At 37.1% G+C, this 12,525-nt stretch overlaps 2 protein-coding genes across 2 annotated transcripts in view; one reads left to right on the plus strand and one right to left on the minus strand.

The window, feature by feature from the left end:
* Positions 1 to 12,525, plus strand: part of LOC115235330 — a 108,108-nt gene that overhangs the window by 74,897 nt on the left and 20,686 nt on the right. The window lies entirely within an intron of this gene.
* LOC115235325 overlaps positions 10,877 to 12,525 on the minus strand; it is a 7,318-nt gene continuing 5,669 nt past the window's right edge. Inside the window, exons 3-4 of the mRNA XM_029807026.1 lie at positions 12,187 to 12,346; positions 10,877 to 11,821 (exon numbers count right to left, since the gene is read on the minus strand). Coding sequence (XP_029662886.1) covers positions 11,671 to 11,821; positions 12,187 to 12,346 — 311 coding nt within the window. The 3' untranslated portion in view covers positions 10,877 to 11,670. The remainder of the gene's footprint in view (positions 11,822 to 12,186; positions 12,347 to 12,525) is intronic.

Here is a 12,525-nt window from a genome sequence, read left to right on the forward strand (position 1 = left end):
GCGTCTATACATGCTATATCGACGAATATTTCCAGCTGTCAGTTGATCGTATCGAAATGATGCCATCATATCCATGCAAATTTTTTTGCCGACAAGCAAACTTGCAATCTCCACCCAATGTCAGGTATTACTTCCTCTTGAGGGATTAGAGGAAAGGGGGAAATATTGGCGTCAGAGAGCGGATGCCGCGCGGCAATAAATCGTTTCTATTCACTACGACCGACCTCGGAGACAAGTGTATCCAGTCGAATGAGAAGCACGAAAATGTCTCGGTACATCGTAGAAGCGTCGAAAATTCGAAACGAGAAAAAGTTGTATCCGATAATATCGACAATTTGAGAGAAATCCGTAAATTTGTAATGTCATTTTTATATGTCGATAGAAAATATAAAAAAAAGTAAGCCTTTCTTTCCAAAAAGGGGCTTTCTTTAAAAAGAAACTGATAAAATTATAATATAATCGTTACTTATTATCATAATAATATAATAATATAATAATCGATATTATGATCATCATTAATGATCATAATATCGATTATAATTTTTAATTAGGATGAGCAATTATATCAAATACATTTGTGATAATTATAATTAATTGACAATGAATAATTCAACAATAATAATTACGAATCATTGATTGATTGCCGACATACGCGACTTGCAGTTCAAGTTTTTCATGTAACTGATTATGATGTAAATTAATAGCCATTTTTAATTAATATTATGCGAGTTTTTCTGCTTTTGCTTTTCTGTTGAATTTTATCAAAAATATATTTTATATTGATATTACAAAATAGATATTAGATCTTAGTGATATTACAAGGCATACATTATTTAAAAATATTTAAAATTAAATTTTGGCACATATGCATTAACCTAAGTCCAAAATTTCTAACGCAACTAACTCAAGTCACTAATTACTTTATATATATATAAATAAATCGTCATTTTTGGATTATATTTACGTTATATAAATACATTGTTTTCTATGTTACAAATATATTTTTAATAGAAATGCGAACATTAGTCGAAAATTCCGCGCTTCTTCGTCTCCGAAGAAAGCAAACTTTTCCCATCAAATTTAGTTTTCCCGGTTGCGGACATCGCGCAAACTCGAGAATATCTTGGAACAACATAGTCGACACAGAAGAAGGGAGGTTGCTATTGTGAATCGCGAAACAAATTCGCGACCTGTATATCCCAGAGAAATACGCTCGTTTAGCGTTTCCACGCGGAACGACACGTAAGACCGCGTGTTTACGCGACGCTCCAAGGAGATGAGATTTTCACGAGCGCAAGCGTATTGCAAACAAGTGTGTATGATGTGCGACATAATAAAAAAAAAGTTACGGAGAGAAATTAGTTTTGCGATGTAACACGTTAAAGCGGCTTTCCAGTATGCCATGCCAATCCTGGACTGTACATTGATTGCAATATTCCGGGAATGTTAACGCGAGAAAGAAATCTCGGATTTATCGCGGCAACAAAATCGTTTGAAATGTAAAAGATCGCGTATACAAGATGCAACTTTGTCATGATTCAAGACAATTTCGATAATAATGAGAATAAAACAAGCGTTCTTTTTGTAAATACCTTTGCAAATCAAAAGGCGAGAGATTCGATTTCTTTCATCTTTCGAGCCATGAATCTAAATGACATAAAAATCTCAAACACGTTTAAAAGACATTCGCAAAATATTTTTTTATATCTGAAAGATACGAGGAAGAACAAGATTATTGAAATTATTAAGTATTAGATTTGTATTATATTTACAAAAAGCAAGCTCATCCAAAATGCTTATCCGTGATTCTCGAGCTTTGCATGTTTGTCTTGAAAAATTTCTTAATTTACAATCTTTTCTCTATTCAAGTATAAAGAATAGTCTTTCACATGCTTTGCGACGTCGTATTTTTACATTTTGTCTTGTCCGGCAAAGATCAAGTTTACTGATTAAATTAATATCTATTCATGATTAACTATATGGTAAGGGCGTCTATTATCTAATAATTAACCGGTAACCACATACAACCACATAGATGCGGATGCGGTTGCAATAAGCATCATTACGTACATACGAGAAACGTACATGTATGCGTCTGTGTGTAAATATATACATGCGCACACACTAAATTAAGGGCATTCCACCGAATTGATTTGCATATATCACACGCGAAAGTAGTTCAGACTATTTTGGACAATTAATAGCTTTTACTGCATTTTTCTTTTCAAGATTTTGTTTCTGCGATATCTTAGAAAAGGATATTAAAAGGATCATAGAAAGAGAAGAAATACCTTAAAAATATGATCGCATAGCTCTGAACGTACATAAAGAAATCGCGGTAGGCGCATCGTAAAAGAGGAAACATTCGACAAGTTTTTCTTTCGGCTGATTATACAAGAGTGTGCGGGAAATAGCGGAAAAAAACCGCGATAAAGTTTAGCAGATCGGCACAGCGAATGCCGAAGATTCTTTAATATCGCATGCCGGCATTCCAGCCGCCGAAACTCTGTGTATTTCTTCCGCGCGCACTTTTAGGAAAATGAAACTCCGAATCGGGAAAGAGAGAGGAATGCCAATAGGGAACGTAGGAACGCTTTCGCGATCTCTTCGCATCCTCAAAGCGACGAAACATCGAGCGGAGATGGATTATTTGGTAGGAATCTCGTTTAAAGCGCGGCGCCGAAATTCGATTTATTATTGACAAATATAGTACGTGTTCTTTCTGTAACTAGAAACTGTCGATATATATCGTATACGTTAGATAAAACCTCAACAGCGTTTAAACTAAATATTCTATAATCTCCTATCATATTTTTGCGAAAATAATACGCAATATTTTAGTCTCGATTGCTTCACATTTCGTAGACAATTCTACGAAAGAGATACAAAGATGTTTTATAATTTGTCTCGACAAAAAAAACATATTATTTGAAAACTTTTGTACTCTGATCTAGCATCTCTTAATATTATCCACAGTCTTGATAATCCTAACATTCCTCAGGCTTATCCTTGGCATCTCGTAGCTCTCATCGAGATTTTCATTTGGTCTCATGTGATCAACGCGGAAAACACGTCGAGAATACTTCTGTTACATTCCGGATAAAGGGTGTGGCAGTTTTCACCCTCCACCTGCTCGCCCAGCCGTTCGGCCGCCCGATATTCCCGATCCCCGTACTCGTCGTATTCTTCCTGGGTACTGGAGGGTCTGGAATCCCATAGAAGTTTCGTATACATGATTGGATCGTGCGTGAAAAATTGCAAAATTTATCGCTAGACGCGGAAACGCGTCGAATAAACGTATCGAAATTATGGGAAATATCGTGTGCTTGTATCAGAAACTCCCTGGGCTATGTGTTTGATGCGGTGTTTGTTAAATACCCCTCCTGCTGTAACATTATGTTCGCGTGTAATTGACACGCGCGAGTGACTGGTGTGATGTTTTATTGCAATGCGGCCAATCAATTTTTTCGCTAACAATATCTGTTTCAAACGATTATTAATAACAAATATGTTTTTTTTTTATAAGTGAGATATCCAGGAAGACACGTATAGATATGTATTAACATCTCATAATCAGTATTTTGTAACAAGTTTTGCAACTGAGAATTCAAATCGAGGTGAATAGTACTTGAATTGCTTAATAAGAAATAAAAAAATTTAGTGAAATTCATTTATGATTGATTTAAAAATAATATATAACACATTAGTTTAAAATACATATATCTGGAAAATTCAAGAAGCTCTATTTAATTCTGATACTTTAATTTATAATTTTTTTTTTTGTAATTTATGTTTGTATTTAAAAAAGAATCTTGAAGATTTCAAGATGGAAATTTAAATGTAAAATTGTTTTTTCGAAAATAACATACCTAAGAAAAGTCTGTACCAACTGTCCCAGTAATCCGTGGTGGACGTCAAACGGAACGGACGCCACTTCGCAAATGGCTCTTAGCAAACACTCTTTGCCACCAAAGCCGTATATAGCCAGCATCTTTTCGAACATTTTGTAAAAACTCCATCTGCTCCTACTGGCTCTTGTGTAATACACCCCCGGTTCCGTAAAATCTGTGGCGTTAGTCGGCATTATGTACCACATTTTCGTAAATATACCCACGATTATGCTCTCGCGATTCAGCTGCAGCGGAGTACCCACACCAAAGATCAACTATAAAAGCGTAGTTTAACAAGCAATAATTATTTTTGCTGGCGAATAATATAACGATATAATTATTTCCTTATATACAAGATATCTCAAAATAACTGGATGTCGTTTTAAAAACAGATTTTTTGATCGATTTAAAGTCGATTTCTAGTGAAAATGTAGAGAAAAGTCATCATTGCCACTTTCCAATATTTCGCAATACACATATATTCTTGTAACTAAGTCTCGAATAAAAATTCTATTAAGTAATCCGCCTGAAATTAACTGAAGAGCATAGTTTTGTTATCCATTTGGCTCTCCCAAAATTTATGTTACGTGAAGCCCTTCCTTTTTCAATCGCTTATAACTTATAACTCAAAGATTCTCAACATCCCGATATTTTTGTTAAGAAAAAATTGTCTCGAAATTGGTCGACGAATCTGTCATTAAAAAGACACACACGCACGCACACAATGGTTTAGGAACACCCGGTATACGACGACTCGCAATGAATCCCGGACGATCGTACGAAGTTCATCCAATTTCCGCGTCGGGTTCGCATGCGAGCCCCGCCCCTCGTATGAATTTCCGATAAAACCGCAAATTTCCGCGTGGAATCGCGTTCCGCCGCCGAGTATCTGGGCGGCGAGTATCTCGGCCCTCACCGGAAGAGGAGAAAATGCTAGCCGACGAAAAAAAGGGAGCCGACACGCAGTATTTCTCTTCCCTTACCCCTCCCCGGCCGGTAAACAATGCCGCCTGTCCGCGCCCGACATTATGCGCGAATAATTGATTGCGAACGTATCGTACGAGCGTAATTCCGGCGCGAATATCTCTCGCCAATGCAACTAATCCCTTTGCACCGGAAATGCAAGCTATTTTCAAAATCATCAGTCAATATAGCTGATAGGAACGTGACTCTTCAAGTTGAATAAAATAAATCTGTATCAAATAAAAACTGCCAATTATGAATATTATAAGAATTGAAAATATGTGATTTTTTTAGTTATTTTTAAGATTCCACGCGAGGGGCTTTTAATGACACGAAGAATGGAAAGAAAAAATCCTAAAAGTTTAAACTACCGCTTATTTGACCGTGAGATTAATACGCCCATAATTTTTGGTACAACCTTCTTGCTACTTGGAAATCTAAATGAAAAGTTTGTTTACGGACTAACGAGATGTATTCTCTCATTACACGTATTTGCTGAATAAATGTGTTTCGAAGGTACGGCGAAAGCTTGTTAATCTTGGGCAAACGTAGTATTCCTCGCGTATGTATGCTCACAATGGTAATGTAAATATAAGAATAAACATTCTCGTTTGCCACATTGAAAATGTGTTCAAATACCATTCTCTGACTTGAGTCGTCCGTCCGATTGATTTGTCTTTAATTAAAGCGCGGATAATGAAAGCCGTTCTTGCACTCTCTTCTCCCTCTAACCGGTGATCTATCAACGCGATTCGTGGAATGTATCGATTTCGTTCGCCGAGGCAATCTCGTAGGCACGATGTGTAAAAAACGCTCCTCACCGCGATTTCGTACAAAAGCTACGGCGAATATCTCGTTAAACTGTCCTCTCCAGACATATCATCAAAGTACGATTTTCCCTTGAAATTCGCGATTTTATCGAAATTCATATACGCGTTCGCGAGAGGCTGCCTACATAGTAACGTTCTGTATGCGTGTGTGTGGTTTATCTCCTCTATATAAGTTCTCTTTCAACCCCCTCCTCCTCATCAGCTGTCGTGGAAATCGAATGAACCACGAAAGATCGCGTTGTATGCATCGGACTGTCAAAACGGCCGTCTAATAATTTTCCGGCGATGTCATTCGCGAGAGGCGAATAATTATTCATGTCGTTGAAAAAAACCCGTCGCGAATAACGATTTTCCTGCTGGTCGATTTTCTTTGCGCCATTTATTCAAAGTCCGAGACCATCGTCGACATGCGAGACCGTTGTGGTGTTTGCGTGGAAACACGCTGTCCTGAAAATTGGATGAACGACGAAGGGCGGAGCACGAGAAAGGGCTGTGTATATTCATTTTCACAGACAAGCTTAACGAACGGTCGTTTTAATTACTCGAATAATAAAAACTACGCGCTCATCTACGCCTGTATCGCGATAAAGTATAATATAATTATAATATTACTTCGAGACACACATAATTTGTCAAACTTTTTTTTCAACAGAGTGTAAAACTCTGTATCTGTACAACTTTATAATTGACGACTAATTAGTAATATCAATAATAATTCAAAGAGAGATGCGATCAATCGATTACGTACCAGAAGCATGGTTGGATCGGGAAACGTGAGACTCCTTTTCATTCTGCGTTGTGAGATTTGTTCGCTCGTGCCGTTTGCACGAGCCTCGCTTGCCAAGAGGCATCCACCGATGTTGATCGATTGACAAAACAGGAACAGAGCGAGAACGATCGATGCGATCATTTTGCCGGGGTTACAGTCGCGACGAGACGATGACACAGTCGAGAGGTTTCTCGGCGTGATTAAGCTCGACTTTGTCGCCGACTCCGAACTGCGAGGCATCGTTTTCGCGTGTCGCGGGAACCCGTTAAACATCCCGGGCCGCAAATGTTTGCTCCTGGTTGATTCCCGGGAGTCGAATTGTGGCCGGGTTCGAAGACCGTTTACGTAATCCGACAAAGAGCAAGCAATTTCCACCTCCTCCGCAACGCCGACGTATGCATAATAAGGCCGGTTTTGCGCGTCTCTGTCTGTAAACGCCTCTCGGACAAATATTTGAAATCTCGCGATTACACCGGCGGTGTAATCGTGCGAGAATGCACGTAATGCGTCTCCGTTAATAAGTCAGGTTTTGCGTAGCGTCGCGAAATCTTTTCGCGCGTCTGCACGCCTGTCGTGCGAATTAAATATTCAGCGGGACGCGAAATATGATGCGCGCAGAGGAGCATCTCGACGAAGCTGCTTTAATGGGTCGTTATTACTGTGAGAATTATTAACGCTACGAGAAATAAGAGCGCTTTATTAATCTCTTTCCTAACTTTTACTTGAACAAATAAATAAGATATTTTCAAAAATAATTATGCGACAATCATAAAGATTCAATCTAATTTCTATCGTTAAATATATTGTTTTATAAATCTAATTCTTATCGTTAAATATATGTACAAGAAGTGAAAAATATAATAGAATAACTTAAAAATTTGCTACAGGTGATAATTTTCGAATAATGTGATATATCATTATTTTTCTCAACATGTAAAATTATTAATATTTCGAAAGTGTGACTTTTCTCTATTAATTAATTAATTTCCTTAATTCTGCTCAAATTTACATTTGTAAATATTACGTGTGTCAAAAAAATACGTTTTATTTAAAGAATTCTTATTTGAAAAATTCTGGAAAATTTTCGCTTTAAATCTATTTCTCCTCGTTATAACAGCCTCTCTTACAATCGATACGTCACGCGCATAGCTGCAGTAACCATACATTTTCCCTCACGCGATGCTGGAGAGAAGTCTCTCCCTCTCCCGCTTTAAAAAATCGGCGCCAAGCTTCGCGAATCCTTTCGCAAACTGTCGAGTGCCAAGGTGAGTTCAGTGACCCTTGCGGGCCGTTTGCAGAAAAAAAATCTATCGCATCGGAGAACCGCAAAAGGAAGAGTACATTTGCGCTCCATTTCGTTATGATATCGCCTTAATACGGCACCTAGGACGAATGGATCGGCACTTTGCCGATAGCGTCACGAGAGAAAACTCGATAAGAGCAGCGCGAAGAGACGTAGCCGCAGCCGTAGCCGGGTCCAAATCGAAGTCGTATTATGTGGAAAAAGAAGAAAGAGAAAAGGTACGGAAAAATCTCTGAACGAAAAGAGCAATATCTTGCTCTTTAAATCCGGCCTAGCTTAAGTTCATCGTGGCGTCTTCAATCGCACGGAGGAGGAACTGTATTTCCTGAAACAGCAACACAACATTGGCCTTTCGCAAAACGATCTCCGAGGATTGGCTACAATGGAATAAAAAGGTCAAAGGTAGATTCTTCTCGTACAGCGAAGAGGGAAGATGGAAAAAAAGCTCGCTTAAAATATACATATCGCTTTCTATTATTCAACTTCGGTCAAATAGAATAAGAAAAAAATGGAAATAAATTTTTTTCTTATTATCACAATATGAACTGCAAGATGTGGATAATTTTAAACTTGAATTCTCTTATCTCTTATAAATACATATATTTTATTTTCACAGTCGTAAAGTCAATGAATACTTCGCGGGTCTTTAAACGAACGATCCCAATAATAAAATCTTGACGCGAAATTTGTGCGAGAACGGACGGTAAGACACGATCGCGAAGAAAAATGACCGGCGTGTAACGAGAAGAAAGAAGTTTCGCTGTGGAAAAATCAGTCTCTCGTGAATCTCTCGGAACGCATCGTGAAATCTTGGCTTAGTCCGCGGTTACTGGTGTTAAATTGAATCACAGCGCAACCGTACGATCTCATAAAATTCCACCTGCGTTATGTGCACAAACTCGCTTTCGAACCAGAGACCGAATGCAAAATATGGCACATGTATTATGCCTACGATCGGCCACGTGCGGCTAAACAACGCCTATTCGTCCGAGAACTCTTGACAAAAAATGATAATTCAGCTCTCGATAAAAGAAACATTTATTATTCGGCGAAGTAAAACTTCTCTCGATCTTCGTATCGTTCTACGATATCAAGTTGATGAACGCTTATGCATTCTCATTTCGTATTTAATTGTATAATCGTTGTAATGCGCTTTTGTACATTATATAATTAAAAAAAGAAATACGGTATTATATAACTGCTGGTTAACCATCCTGTCACGGAATCTTCTCTTTGAAATTAAACAATTGAAATTGCAAGGTGTATCCTTGATAGCGTGGCAGGCAACATTTCCGCTGCTTCGATCATTTCTCTTTATATCGAGAGAGGCTGGGTTTATTCAATGCACAAAATCGACGCTGGACGAAAAATAAATTGTTATGTAACAGAGCACGCGGGGTATTTCTGAAACAAAAGAAGACGTATGCGGGACCAGTTTATCACGCTGGTCAACAATGGGGGTTATCGGGGGCTCCATTTTCCGCAGTAGCCCGGTTGTACGTGCCACTTAAAATGAAAATTGAAAAAGATATCCATTGTTCGTGTCAGCACCTTAGAAGTGCTTGAAATAAATGATTAAAAGCGCTATAAACCTAAAGTAGAACAAAAGCACATTTGGATTCTTTCGCGCGATGTATCGTTACATAAATCTTATTTAAAATAATTGTATATACGATCTGTTAAGCTGTAATTTTTTACTATAATATGACGAGATAAACGGTTTTTCCGACACGGATTTAATAAAGATTAATTATAAACGTATTTATTTCGCGCATTATAATTTACGTTAGATCTTTTCGACGTCTGTAACATCGTTAAAATTCCATTACGCGAATCAGAAACTTGTTTGTCTGATCGATAACGAACCTTCCTGGACAATCCAGAGAAGACGGTTGGGGGTTGATTCGTTTCTTCTTACACTTGCCCCAACGACGGGCGAACAAGGATATATACCCGAGAAGGGTGGGTTTTATTACGTCGTTCTGGAGTTGTAATTCAATTTCGTGGCAGAATACACGGCAGTACATTTCACGGCAATACATGTGAACCAAACCAATTGCTCCGTCCACTCGATAAGGACAAATGGTTCTAGTTGTTCACAAGATTAGAAAATGGCATATTACTAACAATACTTAATTCTAATAAAACTAATAAATCAAAGATAATTTCTGTCAATCGGTCTCACTTTAATTAATCTTACATTTGCTCTTCTTTTACTAAGGATATCAATGAATCAATAGTTCTCGAGTTATTAGCTGTTAAAAATTAATAAATCCCTTACAAATTCAAGCCATCTACATATATTTTTATATAAAAAGGCTGCCTTAAATGATCTATAATTTGCAACAAAATTCAAGACAAAATTCAATTCATTATAATTGTCTTTCACATTTCTACAAATGTTTTGTCTATTATACGATACATAAAATTTTATCGCAATTTATATATCGTTTAAAGGGGGTTTTAAAAAAAATTTTTTTAAAGAGATGTGGATTCAATCGGCGGCTAATAGATTAAAATAATATAATTGAGATAATAAAATAGATTCATACGGAATATATAAGCGATATATAAACCCAGCTGGCTCAATATTCTTGTAGAATACCATTCTCTTTTTTATTACCGCCTCCACGAAGCCTTGAACCCTTGTCGAGGACACACTACTTACTGCCTTTTTTATTGCGTGATTGCCAGCACAACTCGGATCATTCGGTCCTATTTTTCACGTCACGTTTATCTATCTAGATGCCGTAATATCGAGATTCTCGATCTCACGTCTCTCCTATACTTTTACCTTATAATATCGAAGTTCTTTATTACTTTCTAAAAAACTTGCACACTCTGCGTGTTAATATACGATTAGTAAAAATCACGTTTCTTTCTTTGTATCTACAGAAATTAACAATTAATATTAATATTAAATTTAATGCGATATAAATTTAATTAATATTAAATTTATCAACAATACAAAAATCGACAATACGTATCGATTTTGTCCCAACTTTAGTCGTTCAAAATCAGTCTCTTCTGACCATCGTAAGATTTATCGTCACAAGCAGTGTTTGCAGGACGACCAGTGCACATAATGTATGTTGGAACGTGCGTTGGCTTCTTCGTATAGAAATAAGTTACGAGCTCCGATCGTACGATCACGTCCGATCTAATATTACAAATATTAAGGAACAGGACAATGGCGGCAGGACGAGAGTGAGTGAAAAGGAATGGTGAAAAGGAAGTCGTGAGAGGAAGCGAAAAATATATAAAAGTCGCGTCCAAACGCGATTGGAACGTGACGCAGTTATCGGGTTTGTTATTGCCAATATTCTCGTTCGACAACAGGTGCACGCGAGGAGAAAATGACCGGCTCGAAATTTATAGAAGCCAGAGAAACCGGTTACTAATCATCACGCGGTGCAACGCAACTGTTATTAAAAAGGATACTTCGTTTGCATCTCCAATCTCTAGCAATTTTTTCGCTCTATTCTCGCTTTTTGTTCGAGGATTTATATCAAAAATACTTCGCAGAGCACATCGTGTTACATACATATAACTCAAATTGAATTTAATTTAACGAGTTGTGCGTATTCAATAATTTCAGCAAATGAAGTTTTGCGAATGAAAATTGATAAGAACGTTTGCTTCTTTAAAAAATAATAAATAAGACTCTCTCTCTCTCTCTCTCTTTCTTGAAATTATTAATTAATGCGAAATATATGTCAAATATTTCGTATTAAAAATAGAAAAATTGTGACGAATAATGTTTTTCCATACAATTGTGCGACCAAAAAAGCGCCGATCGATTCTGCTATAACAATAGAGATTGACTTTTAGAGACATCATATAAATAACTTCATGATGTAGCGCTATAACGTAACGCTAAAATAAGAGCACTCTTTGTGGAATGGCACATTTATTTTAATAGATTTCGGTAAAATAATCCAAGAGGCTTTCCGTGCATTCGGGATATAAGTTGTCGCAATTGCTGGGATCTCGTTGTCCCGCGATCTCAGCGGCGTGATATTCTTGATCAAAGACATTTCCATATGATTCAGATGTAGTGGAAGGCCTGAAATATTTGTATTATTACAATATTTTATTATACTTTTAAAAATTATAATTTTTATTTTGCAAAAACATATCGCAGGATGATATTATAAAAATATTTTAATACCGAGACGTTTATTATGTAACTTTATTGAATAAAATAAAATCCGGACTCGCTATAATGGAATATGTCTTATATATATACGTATATATTTTGTAAGCAGACATATGAGTTCGGATGCGCTGCATAATAATACGGCCATGCATGAATTAACCGCGTTCCTAAGCTGCGACAATGGTACGGTAAACGTAACAGTTCCTTAATCGCAGCTATGCTAGGCTCAACGAAGATTATTCTAAGAGACTACTTATCGGATTAACGCTTACGTGAGGAAAATATGAGCAAGTTGCGCAGTCAGAGTGTGACTTCGTCCGAAAGGCACTGCCGCGGCCTCGCAAATGGTTTTTAAGAGGCAGGCTTTACCCGAGCGCGTAGATTCGAAGACAGACTCGAGGATTTCGTAGCATTCCCATCTGGATATCAATACTGCTTTACCCGGAAAAAAATAATAACAAAGATGTAAAAGAAATATATACATATAAGAAAAATAATATAAATTATAAATGTTTACCCGAGTTCGAAGACAGACTCGAGGATTTCGTAGCATTCCCATCTGGATATCAATACTGCTTTACCCGGAAAAAAATAATAACAAAATAACAAAG

The sequence above is a fragment of the Formica exsecta genome, unplaced genomic scaffold, assembly GCF_003651465.1.
Source record: "Formica exsecta isolate Colony F162 unplaced genomic scaffold, ASM365146v1 scaffold218, whole genome shotgun sequence".
Taxonomy (NCBI): domain Eukaryota; kingdom Metazoa; phylum Arthropoda; class Insecta; order Hymenoptera; family Formicidae; genus Formica; species Formica exsecta.